This window comes from Cricetulus griseus, chromosome X (assembly GCF_003668045.3).
Source record: "Cricetulus griseus strain 17A/GY chromosome X, alternate assembly CriGri-PICRH-1.0, whole genome shotgun sequence".
Taxonomy (NCBI): domain Eukaryota; kingdom Metazoa; phylum Chordata; class Mammalia; order Rodentia; family Cricetidae; genus Cricetulus; species Cricetulus griseus.
The window spans coordinates 33397371-33417796 of record NC_048604.1 but is presented as its reverse complement, the minus strand read 5'-3'; the positions used below and the strand labels follow the sequence as shown (position 1 = coordinate 33417796).

The 20426-nt window shown below is 42.9% G+C and overlaps 1 protein-coding gene across 1 annotated transcript in view; it reads left to right on the top strand.

Annotated features, from left to right (window-relative positions):
* The window catches only part of Pls3 (plastin 3), a 93876-nt gene extending 84713 nt beyond the window's left edge, over nucleotides 1-9163 (top strand). Inside the window, 6 exon segments of the mRNA NM_001246802.1 lie at nucleotides 934-1012; nucleotides 2134-2248; nucleotides 2498-2631; nucleotides 4247-4370; nucleotides 4566-4690; nucleotides 7940-9163. Of these exon segments, the coding sequence (NP_001233731.1) occupies nucleotides 934-1012; nucleotides 2134-2248; nucleotides 2498-2631; nucleotides 4247-4370; nucleotides 4566-4690; nucleotides 7940-8072 (710 nt within the window). The 3' untranslated portion in view covers nucleotides 8073-9163.
* The last annotated feature ends 11263 nt before the right edge of the window (nucleotides 9164-20426 follow it).

Genomic DNA, 20426 nt, shown 5'->3' with positions numbered 1-20426 from the left:
TTATGCTTCAATCATACGTAGTGTTTTTTAAAGAAATATATATTATTTTTTATTTTATTTAGGTACCTCCAAACTTGAATTGGTCTGCATGAAGCATTGTAAAAGACGCATTTCTCTTTTGAGTACTTCACAGAGGTTCTCACTGGTTCTCTCTCTCTCTTATTTTTTTTTTGTTTTTGTTTTTCGAGACAGGGATTCTCTGTGGCTTTGGAGGCCGTCCTGGAACTCGATCTGGATACCAGGCTGGTCTCAAACTCACAGAGATCCAACTGCCCCTGCCTCCCGAGTGTTGGGATTGAAGGTGTGCTCCACCACCGCCTGGCTGGTTCTCTTTTTCTACTGTTACTGATAAATATGTAACACTGGTTTTACCTTACATATAGTTGGCATTTCAAATAAATGGCTTGTTTAGAAAAAGAAAGAATTACCCTAAGTTTCTGATCCTCCAGCCTTCAAGTGCTGGGATTACTGGTATCACATGCAGTTATAAGTATGATAACTAAGGATTAAACCCAGAACTTCACGTGTTCTAGACAAGCCGTCTTGCAAACTGAGTCACCTTGCCTAGAGCCTTGGAGGTGGTTGTTAGACAATGTCTCACCCTGTTCCTGAAACAAACTCCATAGTAGCTAAAGACTGACCTCAAACTCCAGGCGATCTCTTTCTTCAGCCTTCTGAGGGCTGAGATCATACACATGAGCCACCAGGTCTAACTATATCATCTTTTTAAGCCTCTAACCAAAAAGATACAAATACATGCTGGATTTAATGTATGTTTTAAGAATTATATTTCAGTTATCCATAGTCAGAGTGGCATACTATCATGTGGTAATTATTAGATCACAATAAAGCACATAAAATTAATAAATGCATGCACTGGTCCTATATGTAAGACACTTAATGAATGAATACATGTTGTGAATGTTTTAATAGGAGAAACTCGGGAAGAAAGGACCTTTCGTAACTGGATGAACTCTCTTGGTGTCAACCCTCACGTAAACCATCTCTATGCGTAAGCTATCCTACTGCTATTATGAAGTTATGAATGTTATGAATGGATTTAGCATAAATAATGACAGCTCTAAAATTTTTCTGCATGTTCATTTGTAGCAAAGTGTTACAAAGTGTTAGTGATTTCCATCATCATTTTCCTAATATACAGAAGCTCAAATTCTTTCTTTGCCTGATCATGGCTGTAAGAGATAGAATAAGTAAATGTCTTGATGGTGCCTTAGGGAACAAGTACTTTAAGTTTCTTAAACAGTCTGGGAATACTCGTAGAAGACTGCCCATGATTCCCTACAGCCTTTGGCTTCCTGGCTGGACTATTCTTTGCTGCCATGTAATGGTTTGAGGCCTGACTATATTCCCTATCTTAAATATTTCCCTACCATTTGCCATTTATGACCTACTAAGTCTAGTATTAGTCTTATTCATTGAATTTACATATATGCCAAAATCATATCATTGTTATCCACATAGTTGTTTATTACATGTCTTTCTGACTTCACGTAGGGTCCTGAGTTTTCATCCAGTGTCCCCAATCTTTATAACAGCTTTTGCTTATAATAAACATACATCCTTTTATCAGCAGAAGCATTATTAGTTTCTCTTTTGGTTTTTCAAAATGGTTTCTCACCGGTTGTAGTGGAGCACACTAGTAGGATTTGCTGAAGGAGGCAGAGGCAGGAGGATCATGAGTTTAAAACATGATTTCTCTGTGTAGACCAGGCTAGCCTCAATGTAGACTAGGCTGGCCTTGAACTCACAAAGATCTGCCTGCCTCTGCCTCGCAAGTGCTGGGATTAAAGGCCATTATTTTTTTTTATTATTTTAAGATGGGACAGGATGTTACTGTGTAGACCTGGCTGGCCTTTGACTGTCTATATAGACCAGCCTGGCCTCTCAATCAGAGATGGCCCTGCCTTCCCCTCCCAAGCCTAGGATTAAAGGTGGGCACAACTTTGCCTAGCTGTGCTCACAGACTTTTAAGTGAACTGAATGGTCTTAGCTCTATTTTCAGCACAGACCAATTTAGAAAAGTATGAGTCGTAGGTATTGTGATTTTAGATATCTTGTTTGATTTGTGTTACTGCTTATAATCACTGATGAAGTTATGTTTTGAATTGTTAGTGACCTGCAGGATGCCCTGGTCATCTTACAGCTATATGAACGAATTAAAGTTCCAGTGGACTGGAGTAAAGTTAACAAGCCTCCATACCCAAAGCTGGGAGCCAACATGAAAAAGGTAGCAAATCCGGAATCTGCTTCATTTCTTTTTTTTGTTTTAAAACCTGTGGATCATAAGCTGCTTCTTGAGGATAGGAACTACATCTTGATTTTAAGCAGATACCTATCATACAACACACACACACACACACACACACACACACACAGAGAGAGAGAAGGGGGGGGCTGGTGGTGGTGGGAAAGGAAGCTCATGGAGATTAAACAAATGACAATCTTTAACCATTCATTTGCTTTTGTACATTTGCAGTTAGAAAACTGCAACTATGCAGTTGAATTAGGGAAGCATCCAGCTAAATTCTCCCTGGTTGGCATTGGAGGACAAGACCTGAATGATGGGAATCCAACCTTGACCTTGGCTGTAGTATGGCAGCTGATGAGAAGGTATTGTGTACAGTGGTGACCATTGAAACTTCACAGTAATATGGGTCTCTGAATTCACCCTTAGTATATTTTCATGGACTTAAATTAATCAGTTAGTTCATTAAATACACTTCTGAACTCATTGTACTTAGGCTCTGAAATGAGTTTTCTATGAGTGTATATTGGATCATCACTGTGAGTTAGGTAGAACTGTAGTTGCTGCCAATCTTTTACAGAAGTCTGATGTGTAGCCTTAAGCCTGATACAATGCCACTGAATAACATTGACAGATGGGCTGCAGCTCTAGCTCAGTATTCCAGGATACTCTGGCTCAGTATTCCAGCATGCTCTGGCTCAGTATTCCAGGATGCTCTGGCTCAGTATCTCAGCATGCATGGAGGTTATCCCCAGACCCCCAAAACAAATAAGGAAAAGTTAAAATGGTGTCTCTTACTTGAAATCTAAGCACCTGAGGAGGGGACTAACTAGTTTGAGACCAGCTTGGGCTACATAGTGAGTTCCAGGACATCCTGAACTATAGGGTAGGACCTTGCCCCAAAGGAACAAACCCAAAACATCAAGAAGAAATAGAAGCATTTGAAAGTGAAGACCTGGGTCAGCAGTATGGTTCAGTGGTTAAAGGTTCTTGTGCCCAGTTCTGTCCCTGGAACTCATGTGGTGAAGGAACAGAACCATCTCCTCCATGTTATTCTCTGACTTCCATAGGTGTGCCATGGCAGACATGTATTTTATACATGTATACAATGAACTTTAATAATATCCAATCCCACTTGTAGCCCCGCCAAGTAGGATCTCCCCTACTTCCCCTTCCCACTTTAATGCTTTTTTTTAAATAACACACTGAGTCCAATTAATGCTGCCCACATATGCCGAGTGTGGGACTATCCATTTGCAGCATAGGAACCTATTAGGAGCCACACCCCGTGCTAAAAAAACTGACTGTCATAAACTGCCAATGATCTTGTGTGGCTATTGTGCGGGAAACTACAGCCACTGTGGATTTATGGGTGCAGCAGCCCTATCATATAAAAATGATGCTGTTTCCCAGCTCTCCTTTCTGAGCTCTGGCCCTTACATGCTTCCCACCCCTTCAGAAAATGAGCATCTCTTACCAATAACACCAAAAGCATTCATCATGCCTAGGTTCAGCATAGTGTATGAAGTGCATGCGTGTGAATGAGTATGGGAAGGCTCATACCGTTGTCTCAGATGAAGGTCAGAATAACTTTGAGGAATCAGTTTTTGCCATCCACTGTAGTATCTGGGAATCAAATTCAGGTGGTCAAACACGTACATCAAGCTGCTTTACCCACTGAGCTGTCCTGTCAGCCCCCATGAAATCTTTGCGGTAAAAAAAAATGTACATGACACATCTTTCTTTGTTTCGTTTTGTTTTTAGTTTTTCGGGACAGTGCCTCTCTGTGACTTTGGAGCCTGTCCTGGAACTAGCTATTGTAGACCAGACTGGTCTTAAACTCACGAAGATCCCCCTGCCTCTGCCTCCCAAGTGCTGAGGTTAAAGGCATGCACCACTACTGCCTGAGAAGAAAACTTTCTGATGCAAGCATTGTTCTTCATAGAATAGATTGTGACTTTCTTCTGCTGATTCTCTTAGATATACTCTTAATGTTCTGGAAGATCTTGGAGAAGGTCAGAAAGCAAATGATGACATCATTGTAAACTGGGTGAACAGAACATTGAGTGAAGCTGGAAAGTCAACTTCCATTCAGAGTTTTAAGGTCAGTATACTGGTTATTACACATTATGTAGGCTAGATAATAGCAGTTATTTTAAGGACAACCTTGGGTTTCTTTGTAAGAATTATTGTTGAGCTAATGGCAAGATTTCCCTTCCCTTGGTCAGGCTTATAAAGGAAGCACATGTTAATTTGTCAATACCGAAATTCTCAGGTTTGTTCCCTTCTTTCTTAATAGGACAAGACGATCAGCTCCAGTCTGGCAGTTGTGGATTTAATTGATGCCATCCAGCCAGGCTGCATTAACTATGACCTTGTTAAGAGCGGGAATCTTACAGAAGATGACAAGCACAATAATGCCAAGTAAGGGCAAGCACTCGGTGTCATACAAAGGGCACTGGTGGTATGGCCAGGAAGATGCACTCTAATTCAGGTTCTCCCCATGGATAGTGGGGGCATCTGGGGAAAATCTCTTTACTTTGCATGATTTTATTGAGATCTGGTTCACAGACATCCAATTCACTCATTTAAGTATACGATGTAAAGCTTTGGACAATGTTCACAGTGTTATATGACCATCACCACAATCAATGTCAGAACACTTAGCGACAACAGCAGAGCCTTGCTGAGCATCCCTAGTCACTGCCACTGCCCTTTACTTCCGAGCACCCAGCAAACAACATAGCATCTAGCTCTGCATTTGCCTATTCTTAACTGTTTTATCTCTACTATTTAACATCAATTATATACCCCTCTCACCAACATCTCCCCTTTGTATCCCTCAACCTAACTACCCAAATCTCTGTCCTTTACTGAGAATAGCTTTGTGGAGCCCACATAAGACAATGAAGGACTACTATATAGCCTCTATATGAATGAAATTTGCAACAGCATAGGTAAATATGGAAATGATGTTAAATGTCAGACACTAAAATTTGTATTTTATGATGTGATATTATTTCTGTGAGGGGAAACATGATTTTTAAGCTATCTTGTTATTTTAAGTGTGGGAGTGTTTTGCCTGCAGGTATGTCTGTACACCACTTGTGTGCCTGTTGCCTGAATAGATCAGAAGATTGCATCATATCCACTGAAACCAGAGTTACAGATTGTTGTGAGCCACTTGAAATTGAACCTGGGTCTTCTGGAAAGCAGCCAGTGAGCCATCCATCTCTTTAGCCTATGAGGGAAATATTTTTTAAACTTCAAGTTCATCACAAACAAAAAAAATGGAGAAAAATTTTATTTTAGAGGGTTCAAAGGTTTAAAATTCTTTTAAGAAAGATTATAAAGGTCAGCAAGATGGCTCAGCAGGTAAATGCACTTACCACAATGTCTGATAACCTTAGTTTGACCCCAGTGCCCACATGGTAAAAAGCGAGAACTGACTCCTCCAAGTGGTTCTCTAACCTCCAGGCTCACACCTTAAGCACACATCCCACATACACGGGCACACATAAATAAATATATAAAATCTTTAAAATTTAAACATATAAAAACACAATTATACAACCAGACATTAGGGTACAAACTTAGAAGTCCAACTACTCAAGAGGCTAAGGCAGGAAAAGTGCAGATTCTAGGCCAGTTGAGGCAATGCAGCAAGATTCAGTCTCAAAATAGAAAAACACACAAGAAAGGCTGGGGTGTATCTGAGTGGTATAGGACCTGAGACAAATGAATTAGGCACTGGGCTACATCCTGAGCCCCTACCTCACACCACTAGAAGAACCATGTATGGTGGGTGTAGTGACGGACAACAATCTCAGTACCCTGGAGTGTGAGGCAGGAAGATTGTGATTTCAACAGCAGCCTGTGCTACACAGTGTGATGCTGTCAAGATACAAATAACAAACAAAAAGAATTTAGCACTGTCTGCACTTCAAGATTTTCAACTGTTGCTTTAGTAAATTATTGAAACAATTTAATGCAAATCAGTATGAACTTCAAACAAGACAAAAAGCTGGCCATACCTTAGAGTGTTTGTCTATCTCTTTTATTTTATCTAAACACATTATCCAATTATGCCTCTGTCACATACAATGGATCAAACACTCTTGCAATATATGCTGACTTTAACTTCTTCGGCCACCACAGCAGCAGGGCCCTTGTTATCCCTTACCAGATACCAATATGTAGGTCTTTTCCACCATCTCTTCCCTTCTTCACTAAAGACTAATACTGTGCCCTAGTTTACTGGGGGACCCATGATAACTTTACCAATACATGCTGATAGCCAGTCCGTCCTCAGCAGTGCTTTGTAGGACAGCAAAGATGCTGTCCTGCAAAACTTGGAAATTGGGCACATCCTTTCTTTCTTCTTTGAAAAGTATTTTTGAGTGGAAATGATAAAATTTCAGTATCCATAAAGATTCCTGTTGCAGTATCTTGGAAATGCTTGCATCACTGGAGGTGTGCTCCTGCCTGTTCTCCTAAATGCACATGACAGTGTTTTCATCTTATACCTTTCCTAATTTTGCCCAGCAAGTCTCTGTGTAGCACGCAGATCCTCACCTCTAGCTTTAGTATTTGGAAGTACTTGGTGCATCAACCCGGGCATTTGAGTTTTACTTCTGGCACTTAAGGGTTGGGAAATAGCACACACAAGTCCCCCGAGTTCCATCCCTAGCACCACACTCACAAAAGAAAAGTGTCTGTTATCTCATTACGCTACACAGAGAATTTCATAATTGATTGTACAGTCATCCTGGGAAAATACACACACACACACACACATACACACACACACACACACACACACACACACACACACACACACACACACTTCATTTTTATGTGAAGTCAGTGTAAAAGAGATTATAAAAATTTAGTATAATTGAGGCTGGAGAGCTGGGGGCTCAGCAGTTAAGAGCACTTGTTGCTCTTACAGGAGACCTGGGCTCATTTCCCAGCACCCTCATGGTGGCTCACAAACATCTGTAACTCCATTTCCAGGAGAACTAATGCCCTCTTCTGACCTCTTCAGTCACCAGGAACACATGTGGTGTCCATACTTGCATGAAGAGAAAACACTCATACACATAAAATAAAATAAATAAATCTCATGTTTTGATTTCATGTAAGTTAAAATCAATTCCAAACAAAAACAAAACAGAAAATAAGTGTGAAAGTTATTAATGGGTACTTTCTGGTTTCTGGAACAATATATCATTGTGTAGTTTTGGCTACTTTCAAACTTACAGGGACTCTTTGGCCTCAGTGTCTGCCTCCACAGAACTAGGGTTATGGAATTATAAGCATGTGCCACATGCCCAGTTCTCTGATTTGTACTGCCATACAGAAACTTTGTATCCAAGCCACCAGATTGTATAAGAGGAAATAGATGATGTCCTTGGGGCTAGAGACATGGGTCAGTGGTTAAGAGCATTGGCTGTTCTTCTAAAGAACCTAGGCTTAGGTTCTAGCACCCACGGGGCAACTCACAACTTCAATAACTCCAGTTTCAGGGGAGCCGACACCCTCACACTGACATATATGCAGGCAAAACACAAAAGCACATAAAACAAAAATGAATGAATCCTTTTTTAAAAAATTTGCAGCTACCCTTGACAAAGAAAAAACTCATGTTGATTTTTGTCTCCTCAAACCTAGGTATGCAGTGTCAATGGCTAGAAGAATTGGAGCCAGAGTATATGCTCTCCCCGAAGACCTTGTGGAAGTAAAACCCAAGATGGTCATGACCGTGTTTGCATGTTTGATGGGCAGGGGGATGAAGAGAGTGTAAAATAACCAATCTGAATAGAACCATCCTTACTCACAGGTGCATGATTGGCAAGTCAGCTATTCCCAGGTGAAGTGCTCATGGCTTAAAGAATTCTCAGTCATTTAAAGGACTTTTAGTTTTGATTAACAAGACTAGCTCATCATGACAGCCTTCGGGGAAAGACTTTTAGAAACAAGCAACTCCTTTCCCTTCCAGTTGGATCTGTTCAGCACACCTGAACATGCTCACAGCCGGCCATCTGCTCTCTCCTCCTAGAATACTGCCCTTGACATTTCCTGATGCTTGTGTATTACCTCTCTGTGTATCTTTTCCTCTTAGGCTGTCCATCTCTTGAGACTTGCTTAGATCGGTAGATAGCCATAGTATTAACTTGCCATTTTGCTTTCCAAGTTCTTACTGGAGAACTGTGGTCAGATACTATGTGGAGATGTGAGTGTCCTTGCTTACTTTGTAGTGCTGAAAATCTGCTCATGTAACTGGCTGTGCAGAATATACTAGAAGCTTTTCTCATTCTTTTATTCTTAAAAGCAGTATCTTTTTACAGTATTCTTTCTACATGATTATTTTTTTGTACATTTAAGAATATTTTGATTACGGTCAACAAGTCTGCTGATTTGTTACTTTTTTAAAGGGGACTTCAAGTAAGTAAAAGAAAAAGCATAAACTATAGGGGGAGGAAAATGGACCCTAAGTTTGTTGTATTTCCCCCTCACACCCAGGATCAAATCAAATGAAATACTTTGTCTTCAATGAATCAGTTCGACACATGCTTCTTTGTTTTGAACACTTTATCACAAAACTCTCATTTGATCTAAAATGCTGTTGAATATGACACCTTTGAGGAGAGAGTGGGCTCAGAATTTAGATGGGACTCAATAAGCAAAGTATGCTAAGTGTACAATAGATTTTTAAATTTAACGCATCTAACAAGGAGATGTGGTCACGAAAAGGGGAAAGTATGTATGTCGGACTTGATGTTCTCTTCCTTTGTCAAGCTTTTTGCTGTAGTTCTCAAGATCATATGTTAATCTAACTCTGAAAAGTGATGTAATCTGGTAGCAACATAGTACTCCAAATAAAGGCATTTGCATAATAATTAGTTTCTCAGGGTTTATTTTTCTTTATTTTGTTTTAAAGGTTTGTTTTTATTCCTAGTGTGTGTTGGGGGGGGGTGCCTATGGCTTACAAAGAGGTCATTGGTCCTACACAGAGGGCATTGGTTCCCCTGGATCTGGAGTTACAGGCTGTTGACATCTACTTGGTGAGGGTGCTGGCCACCAAACTTGGGTCCTCTGAAAGACCAGCAAGCACTCATAATGGCTGAGCCATCTCTCCGGTTCACTGTTTTTGTAAAGATTTATTTACTATGTATGCAGTATTCTGTCTGTTTGTATTCCTGCAGGCCAGAAGAGGACACCGGATCTCATTACAGATGGTTGTGAGCCACCATGTGGTTGCTGGGAATTGAACTCAGGACCTCTGGAAGAGCAGTCAATGTTCTTAACCAGGGAGTCACCTCTCCAGTCCATATTGTTTTGTTTTTTAGATAGGTGTCTGTAACACAATAAATAAAAGACCCAGAGACAGATATTGGGGTTCAAGCTTCAAGCTTCAGATCAGAAAAGCACAGTAGCTGGCCACTAGCTCTCACCTCTACCTCAACTCAGACCAAAGGGGAGATCCTCAAACTGCTCCTGACTTCACTACTCCTCAGATTCATTCAGTTCTCTCCTCAACATGGCTAGCGACTAACTCTCAGACTGAATGCCAGCTCTGAGACCCTGCTCCTGCCTTGTATACCTCCCTAATGCCGGGATTAAAGGTGTGTGATCCCAGGTGCTAAGATCATCTTTGTGTGAGCTGTTTCTTTTAGGACTGGATCAATTTCATGTAGTCAGTGTGGCCTTGAACTAACAGAGATCTGTCTACCTCTTAATCCTGAGTCCTGGGATTAAAGGTGTGTACCACCACTGCCTGATCTCTATTGCCCGAGGCTGGCATTGCTTTCTGAATCCTAAGGCAAATTTTAATAAACCATAAATAATATATCATCACAGGTGTCCCTATGTAGCTCAAGATGGTTTTGGACTTGGGTCTTTCCACCTCAGTTTCCCTAGCTGTTCTTACAGTCTGCTCCTAGTCTCCTCTTGGTGCTTCTGCCCCATAGTCTTATGCCAATGTTGACTTATGTTTCCTCCTTTTCTCTTATAGTCTATAAAATCATCCTGAGTACTGCAGGGAGTATAGAAGCATAGTGTATCCTCTAGATGCTAAGACCAAAAATATACGCAGACGTGGCCCACTGTCCCCCTAGGATACAAAATGAACCTTAGCTGATAAGCACATTGTTAGAATGCCCTTTTAATATCCAGTCCTTTTAGAATCTAGTTTCATGACAACATCATAATATAGTTTGAATAAGCGTGCTGACTTACACCTGTTGTTACAACACTTGGAAGGCTGAGGCAGAAGGATGACCATTTCTAAGACAGCCTCAGCAGTGTAGTGAAACCATGCCTTAGAAAGAAATTAAAAATGAAAAAGGCTGGGTGATGGTGAAACATGCCTTTAATCCCAGCACTCGGGAGGCAGAGGCAGGCGGATCTCTATGAGTTCGAGGCCAGCCTGGTCTCCAGAGCAAGTGCCAGGATAGGATCCAAAGATACACAGAGAAACCCTGTCTCGAAAAACCATAAAAAAAGAAAGAAAAAATGAAAAAGGCTGGGTGGTGGTGAAACATGCCTTTAATTCCAGCACTTGGAGGCAGAGGCATGTGGATGTGTATGAGTTTGAGGCCAGCCTGGTCTACCGAGTGAGTTATAGCACAGCCAGGGCTACAAAGAGAGACCTTGTCTCAAAATAACAAATAAAAGGAAGAAATCATACATACTTTCTGAAAAGTTTGACAAGGACTTTTTAAATATACCACAATTTCTAAAGACATAGAATATGAGAATGAAAAATTTGATAAATCTACTTTAGAGGCAATGAGCTTTTTATTTTTTATTGTTTTTGAAATTCACTAGCTAGGAATCCTAACAGAATGAGTGAAGGTCAGTGAGAGATTCTACCTCAAAGAATAAATTAATGTGAAGAACAAATAAATAGAAAAAATGCATTAGACAAGAATAACAGCCAGGTATGATAGTACTTATAGGTGGGGCATAACCCAATACATGAGAAACAGAGATTTAATCATAAACAGGAAAGAAACTACTTTGTCTTCACTATAAATGCCTTTCAAGCCTAAGATGGAGGCAGAGTGGTTCACCAGCTGGGGAGATGGTTCAGGAGTTACTAGCTCTTGCCAATCTTGCAGAGGACCAACATTCCCTTACCAGCACACAAATGGCAGCTCCTAAGGGCCTAAAACTCCAGTCCTAACAAAGATGTGATGCCTTCTGCTTTCTGTGGGGATTGCATGCCTATGGTACAATTTCATACATGCAGGCAAAATATTCAAACACATAAAATAGTTTTAGAAAGCTTTAAAAATAATCACACACATATACTTTTATAGGTAAAAGTTTTACCTGAGTGTATATCTAAGCACAGAGTATATGCCTGATACCCACAGTGGCCAGAATACCTTGTCATATCCCCTGAAAGTGGAGTTACAGACAGCTCTGAGTCACAATGTGGGTGTTAGAAACAGAAGCTCAATCCTGTGGATGAGCATCCAGAGCTCTTAACCACTGAGCCATCTCATGAGTTTCCCCCTCTCACACACACAATATGCACATTATTATTATTTATGATTATTATTGTATTTATTTTTGGTGTTTTATTTTGAGACATGGTTTCTCTGTGCAGTACTAGCTATCCTAGAACTCCTTCTGGAGACCAGGCTGGCCTGGAACTCGGATATCCGCCTGCCTCTGCCTCCTGAGTTCTGGGATTAAAGGCATGCACCACCACTGCCCGGCCACACATTATTTTAAATTGTTTAGGCAAGGTTTGTGTATCACATGCTAGCCTCTAGCTCACTGGGAGTCATTTCAAACTCCTGGTCTTCCCTGCCTCCACCCCTTAAGTGCTGGAATTACACACTTGTGCCACCATGCTTAAGTTTCCTTGGTACCAGGAACCCCACCCCAAGACTCTGTGCTCATGCAGGGTACCAAATCCACTATAGTCTCAGCCCTAAGACTTCTCCACACACCCTGTGTATGGGGGTGTTTTGTCAGCATACGTCTTTCTACCTGGGCCCCCAAACCACCAAGAGTCCAGATCTGATGCAAAAGCAGAATCTTTAATTTAACTCAGGTCCTGCATCCATCCTACACAGTGGCTTGATTAGGAGGGAGCCGAAGCAGCAGGAAGGCAAGGCATATATTGGGGGTAGAGCAAGGGGAGTATCTGGGGTCTGCTAGTTGCATAGTTAACTGTCTCAGATTTGGCACAACTCTGGGCTGGGAGAAACCTGTCCTGAGTTGATTGGTCAGCTGCAACTGCAGAAAGGTTGTTATGCCTGGAGGCCATTAGAGGGCCTTTGCTATCTACTGCATTCCACTATTATCAGTAAAGCACATCCAGAGCCTGTCAGCTAACTTCTGATTGGTTCCTTATCACATGGAGGGTATCTGGCAGTTTCTTCCCAGTAATTAGGGCATCGTGTGTGTGTGTGTGTGTGTGTGTGTGTGTGTGTGTGTGTGTGTGTGTGTGTGTGTGTGTGTGTGTGTCTGGTGTGTGTGTGTTTGGGGGGGTGTGTCTCAGCACACCCTGCTGAGTCAGGGGGCTCCATCTTGCTGGGTCTTTTCTGCAGCCTGTCATATCTGCCAAAGCAGGGTCTAGGACCTTCAATACAGAGTCAAAAAAAAAAAAAAAAAAAAGACAGGTAACTGGAGTTACATATGGTTGTGAACCACCTAGTGTTTGCTGGGAATTTAACCTTCGTCCTTTGGAGGAGCAGTCAATATTTTTCATTGCTGAGCCATCTTTCTAGTTCTCCGAAGTAGTCTTTTCTAGCAAGGAGGAAGCAAAGGATTTATGGCACAGGAGTCCCACACACAAGACTCACTTTGGCAAAGCCCTTAAGGTTGCTGTCAGTCCAGGAAATGGACTGGGTAAAAGGCTTTCGACTTTTGAATGGTCGTTCCTCCTAAGGAAAAAGAGAAGAAAACTAAGCAGAATCAGGAAAGGGTTTCTGCAGACCAGGGAAGACCTACTATCCCAGCCTACTGGTCTCTGGGGAAATTCCACCTGGGAGGAGTTTTGGGATCCTTTCACTTCCCACTTCCTCTAAGAGGTGTAACTGTGACCTGAGCCTTTGCCCCTCTCTCAAGCATCCCTCCCAGGGAAGGCATTGTGGTTACTGTGAGATTTCTTGCTCATCTGAAATGCAAAGACACCTGCTTGGCCAGAATAAAGCACTTCAAGGGCTCCATTGTCTCCTTTTTCTCTGCCCTGATTATTCTATTTCTACCCAAACAGCCAAGAATGCAGTGGGGGGGGGGCATAAAGAAAACCAATGAACTCAGGGCCTTGACCCAAGACTGGGCACACCAGCCCCCAGGTGGTCATAGGGGAGCCTCAGCTGAGAAACAACACTGGGGGCTGGGAGTGCAGGGAATGGAGGCAGCAAACCCCATCCTGATGGTGGCATTTAAAAGCCAGTTGTGGGGCTGCTGGTGTGGCTCAACAGTTAGAACCTGCATGGCATGTCTGAGAACCTGGGTTCTATCCCCAGCTCTTTACCCAGGATTTCAGTGTCTGTACTAACATGGATCTGCTATCAAAAAGAAACCTCTGAATCAGACAGCTACCTGTTAAAAAACAAATTAAGAAATATATTACAGAAGCCTGCTTTATTCAGGCCTTTTTATCTGTAAAGACCCAGATATTTTGACCTCCTAGGGTTTTGTTGATCCCAGGGACAATGCCCTTGCCCAAGTCCTAGAGACAGTAAACATGTGCTGGGCTAGTGCCTTTCACATGCAAAATAACCAGAAGCCAACTCACCCTCCATCCCACCCCTATCCCTGGCATTTCCCTAACACTAATCTCCCCAGGGCTAGTTATAGGCAAGTCTAGACTCACCCACTGAAATCTCTCAAATTAGCCAATCTTTAACCTGCTCACCTAGCCTAACCCACTTCCTATCTATACAAGTCAGTGTTAGACCCCCAGAAAACTCAGGTATCCGGGTTCCCAGGCCACGACCGCTGTCACCCCAATCACCAGGTAGATTCGAGAGCTTGATGCAAACTGCACGAGGCTTTATTGTAATTTAAGGAGCTAACCCCATGTTATCTCCGGTCTTTCATCCACCAGCCATGGCGGATGGCTAGCAAAGACAACTCTGAGGGCCTCCCAAGAGATCTTGTGGGGCAGTGTAAGGGGAGTGTCTAGGGGTACACACAGGCTCACTATTGGTGTGCCTCCAGCCTTGGAGGGCTTGCCCTGTGTTGATTGGTCAACTGGTTGTTATGGCCCATAGGCCCTCCCAGGGTGGTTGCTATGCTCTGCATCATTGCTGTGTGCTTGTCAGTAAAGTACACCCAAGGTCATAAAGCATGGCGCCACCAGCTAACTTCTGATTGGTTCCTTGTCACGAGGCAGGGACCTAACCTGTAGTGACTAAGACAAGGTCATAGAGCACGTGTTACTGTCATGGGTACGGAAATGGGGAGCTAGTCCCTTCAGTCAGAACAAAGGGGCTTTGACCTTCCAACACACACACACACACACACACACACACACACACACACACACACACACACCCTAGTGCTTCCCTATGAGCCAACTTCTTTCTTAGGACCCAGCAACTATAAACTGTGATCTCAAGAATGACTGCAATAGGGTCTGATGCCCTCTTCTGACAAGCAAGAATACATGAAGAGTACTCATACATAAAATATAAATTAAAAATTTAAAAACATAAATGAAACACCTGTTCTGGTGGAAGCCTCACCCTAGACACTGGCATCCATATGCCCAAAGAGTTTGCAGTGTTCTGGTGGAAGCTCTACCCCAAGCTCCTTTTATCTCTCCAAACACTGCTGTATCTCAGTAAGCCTACCAAATGATGACCCCCTCCCTCAGAGATATTCAAGACAACTTCCACAGGGTATTTAATTGTCCCCCACAGAAAACAGACCCGTGGTTTTCCAGTCTCTCTTTTCAGTCTCCCCAGGGTGGAGGGCTGGATATCAACGGGGAGCATTTTGTCCATTAAAACTGTTTTTGTTTTCTAATTTGGTTTGATTTGCTCTGATTTGGATGGCTACATATGCTGAGAAAGTTATGGGGTGCAGAAACTTTTCATCATCAGCTGTGGCATGCCTATCACTGAAGGTACCAGCTCCCCATTTTGGCAGTAAGACACATGCTTGTCTGAACTTGTCTTAGTCACTAGGAGGTCAGATGCCTGCCTCGTGGCAAGGAACCAATCAGAAGTTAGCTGGTGGTGCTATGCTTTATGGCTCTGGGTGTGCTTTATGGACAAGTGCACAGCAATGACATGCAGAGCATAGCAACCACCCTGGGAGGGCCTATGGGCCATAGCAACCAGTTGACCAATCAACACAGGGCAAACCCTCCAAGCTTGGAGGCACACCAATTCTGAGCCTGTGTGTACCCCTAGACACTCCCCTCACGCTGCCCTATAAATCTCTATGCAGACTCTTCGATCTGTCTTTCCTAGCCATCCGCCATGGTGGATGGATGAAAGACCTGAGCTAACATGGGGTTAGCTCATTAAACAACTATAATAAAGCCTCGTGCAGTTTGCATCAAGCTTTCGACTCCGCCTGGTGATTGGGGTGACGGTGGTCCTGGGCTGAGCTGGACCAGATCCTGGGGGCCTGAGTTCCTGGGGGTCCTTCATCACCTCAATGTGTTTGGAGCTGAGGCAGGAGCATTCCTAAGGCTAGCTCCAGGTTTAATAAGAGGCCAGCCCTGTGTGATATTAACGAGACAGAGAATGATGAAATAGAAAACCTGATTCCTCCTTGTGGATACTTTGAATGTATTGGGCCCACATAAACTCATAGGGAGTGGCACTCATTTATTTATTTATTTATTTATTTATTTATTTATTTATTTATTTATTGGTTTTTTTTTCAAGGCAGGGTTTCTCTGTGTAGCTATGGAGACAATCCTGGCACACCTCCTGTAGACCAGCTAGCCTCGAAATCACAGACATCCACCTGCCTCTGCCTCCCCAGTGCTGTGATTAAAGGAGTGTGCCACCAAAGCCCGGCCTGGAGTGGTACTCTTATGAGGTGTGGCCTTGTTGGAGGAGGCAGGATGACACACAGGCCTGGAATCCAGACCTTGAGGCTGGAGGACACACCTTTCATCTAGGCCACACCTTCTGTTGGAAGTGTGTCATGTGGGGACAGGCTTTGAGGTCTTTTTCTCAAGCTTGACTCAGTGTGACAGTTCATTTCCTGTTGCCTGCAAGATGTAGCAATCCCAGATCCAGCACCATGTCTGCCCTAAAGCTTCCATGCTCCTCACCTTGACAATTATTGACTTGCCACGGACCGCCTCTCGTGGAGACCACCGACCGAGGGGAACAAGGGAGAAGGCTCAAGGAGAAATCAGGAATCGGCGAGGAAATGACAGACAGACACACTCAATGTAGTTGAATATGCTGCTGCAATTTTACTTCATCTCAAGCAATGCTTATATACTGTTACAATCAGGGAACTTGGCAAGGGGGATCAGGGAACTTGGCAAGGGGGCTACATCACCAGATCATACAACAGAAAGAAAAAGAACAGCAAAATTGTTTATAGATGATCTATTCTCAGCTTCAGATTGTGGTCATTGCCCAAAGACATGATCTAAGAGTTCTCCAAAATCTGTCTCATACCACCAACCACGTCTCTTACCCATTTCCTGATTTTCTGGCCCTAGATATCTTTAGACCTCAGAGTCTAAGTCTTCTGTAAAATAAGCCTCATAAAGTTCTTCTACATCATGAAGTCTATCAAACCCTTTCTATAAAGTCACTCAGTATTTTAATGTTGGCTTCATGCTTTCTAATACTTCTTTTCTCTCTTTTTTATCCCATCTACACCAGGGCTTTCTAGATCTAGCTATTCTTTTTAAGAAAGGCAAGTCTTTCTAAAGTTGTCTTTTTCCTTCATGATTCACCCATCTTATTCCCTAAACTGGCCACTTCAGCAAAGGCTTTAATAAACGGTGGGACAGAGTTTAGCATGTCCTCAGATGTTCCTTTAACATCAGTGTAGTTTGCTGGCAAGACACAAGAAATACACAGAACAAAAGACAAGGAAGAAGAGGCTGCAGTGGCACCAATGACAGCTGCTTCAAGTTGACTCATCGGGCATCATGATCACCAGGGAACCGCCTGGGCCTCATCTCCGGGGAGCACAGACCCCAACCCAGCGGCCTTAACCCGCCTTAGTGGCATCTTCTGCTACACAGGCGTGACCGCCGTGGGCGTAGCATTGACTGAACCTATGAAATGATAACCCAGCCCCCTCAATTAAATGTTCTCTTTGCAAGAGTTGCTATGGTCATGGTGTCTCTTCACAGCAATAGAACACTGACTAAGACACACCGAAAGGCTCTGTGTGCTGGCACACATGTCCATATGCACTCACCACACACATATACATGCCAACAAAAGGAAAGTAAGTACCATGAGTCATAGATTTCATCAGTATTTGTTCTTTTTGATATCACCTGGATTTGGGGAATTTTTACAATGGCCATGTAATACTTTTTAATCATAATATAAAGACCAATGTTTTCTACGATACACCATTACTATTTTTCTTATGTGTATACATAGATGGAGGAGAAAGTGGGTATATGAAGCATGTACATGCCCTCAGAAGTCAGGAGAGGGTGTCACATGCCTTGGACCCTGAGTTATAGGTGGTTGAGCGGTCCAATATGGTGCTGGGAATCAAACTCAGGACCTCTAAAAGGGAACAAGCACTTGTATCTGGTAAACCATCTCTCTTGTCCCCAAAATTCTGTTTTCCTACTTGTATTTATTTATTTTATGTGCACAAGTGTTTTGCCTGGTGTATGGATGTGTGCCCGCTACATTTCTGGTGCACTTGGAGGTCACAAGAGGGCATTGGATCCCCTGAGCTACAAGTGGTTGCAATCGACCCCATGAGAAAGCAACAGAACCTGTACTTGGGTGATAACTAGATCCTCTGCAAGAGTAGTAAGTGCTCCCAACTACTGAACCATCTCTCTAGCCCCCTTAATATATTTATTTGCCTTGTGTCTGAAAGAGGTAAACTAAACTAAAAGCTTCACTAGCAATGAAGGGACCAGACCCTCACTCAGCCCCTGCTTTAGCAGCCGTGACAGGCTACAGAAAAGACATGTAGGCCTCTGACACAAGGAAACTCCAGATCCTCTGGCCTCTGGGAGCCTAGAGACAAAACTGAACACAAAGAAACTCCAGATAACACCCCGCCCCCAGCCTTCTAGGTACTTTGTTCCTGGGAACTGTTTGCAAACAAAGCAAACTCCAGGGGAGACCAAAACCTCCCTTATAGTCTCCAGGACACAGTTCTAAAATCTATTGGAATTTATGAACAACAGGTACCTGCGAGTAACATGACAAACCATAAAATCCACAGAATGTTCCCTCTCAGCAGTGACCAATGAGAATACCCGGTTCACGGGTATTTCATGGACAAAACATGACTTTGAGAAATTTTCCTAATTGTTCCCGAATGTCAATCAATCAGAAACCAGCCCATACCTACTGATGCAATCCTGTAACTTTGGTCTTTAAAACCTAGCAGTAGACTGGGAACTTCACCCCCTCTGGAGGCTGCTGATTCAGCTTGCTAGACAGGCCCCTCCTGCCTTAGGATAGACAACTTAATAAACCTTGTGCATTTGCATCGGTGGTCTGTCTCCCTGTTTATTTTGAGGATCCTTGTGACTCAGTCACAACAGTTTCTTTTGATGCTGAGGATTAAACACAGGCCCTTGAGCATTGTAGGCACAGGCTTTATCACTGAGCTCTTCTTTCAGCCCCGAGAACAATGCGTTTCATCTTCACAACAAAAATATGTGCAATTGGTTGCACAGTGATAGAGAAAAGATAAACTTATAAATATTTGACACAGGTTATTTATGGGTTTCTTTTATTCTAGGGCTGTGACAAACTTTGAAGATCCCCCATGGTAGGCCTCACTCTCCCTGGGGATCAGAATGGGGAGGAGATAGGGGGTTGGTGGGGGCAGGGGAGGATGGAAGGAAGAGGGAAATGAGATTGACATGTAAAAGAAGCTTGTTTCTAATTTAAATTAGAAGAAGAAGGAGAGGAGGAGGAGGAGGAGGAGGAGGAAGAGGAGGAGGAGGAGGAGGAGGAGGAGGAGGAGGAGGAGGAGGAGAAGAAGAAGAAGAAGAAGAAGAAGAAGAAGAAGAAGAAGAAGAAGAAGAAGAAGAAGAAGAAGAAGAAGAAGAAGAAACTAGGCTGAGCCTGTGGTGTGCACACCAATAATCCTAGCACTAGGGAGGCAGAGGCAGGGGATCTCTGTGAGTTCTAGGACAGCCTGGTCTACAGAGTGATTTCCAGGTCACCCAAAGCTGTTAAAAAGGGAAGCCCTGTTTCAAGCAAACAAATGAACAAAAAGGCTGAGCAACCCAGGAGCAGGAAGCTGGTAAGCAGCATTCCTCCACACCCTCTGCTTCTGCTCCTTCTTCTATGTAGCCAAGGCCATCTGTCCTTGAACATGGCATCTTCTTGAATAAGTCAATGTTGGAAGTATAAGCATGCACCACTACCCATGACATGTAACAAACATTTAAGTAGAGCTTCCTGGGAGCAAGCTAATATTCTTGACACTTTATAATCTTTATTAAGTCATGACAGTAATTCTAGAAGTATGACAAATTACATACGTTTATTTGTTCTATCCATTTATTTATTATTTATTTTTGACACCATTTGGGATTGAGCTGTATTACCTTGAGTCCTATATAAACTGTTTTATAAGGGGCTAGGGAGATAAATCTGGGTGTGAAGCAAATTTGTAATCCCTGCACAGCAAGAAAATAACAGGCTGGTTCCTGGGGCTTTCTGGCCAGACAGCCTAGCCTGTCCAATGAATTCCAGCCTAATCAGAACCCTATCTCAAAGAGCGTATTTGGGGGCTGGAGAAATCACTTCATGTTTAGGACCGCTTGCTGCGCTTGCAGAGTTCAGCTCCTAACAAAGCTTATCCAGCAGTTTACAAACCTTGTAACTCCAGCTTTACGGTTTCTGACACTTTATTCTAGCCTCCATGTGTGTCCGCATGCACATACCTGTGCAAAGACATAATGAGAGACAGATCCACAACCATACATGCACAATGTATAAAATAATAAAAATATTTTAAAATTTTAGTGCTGTTCCAG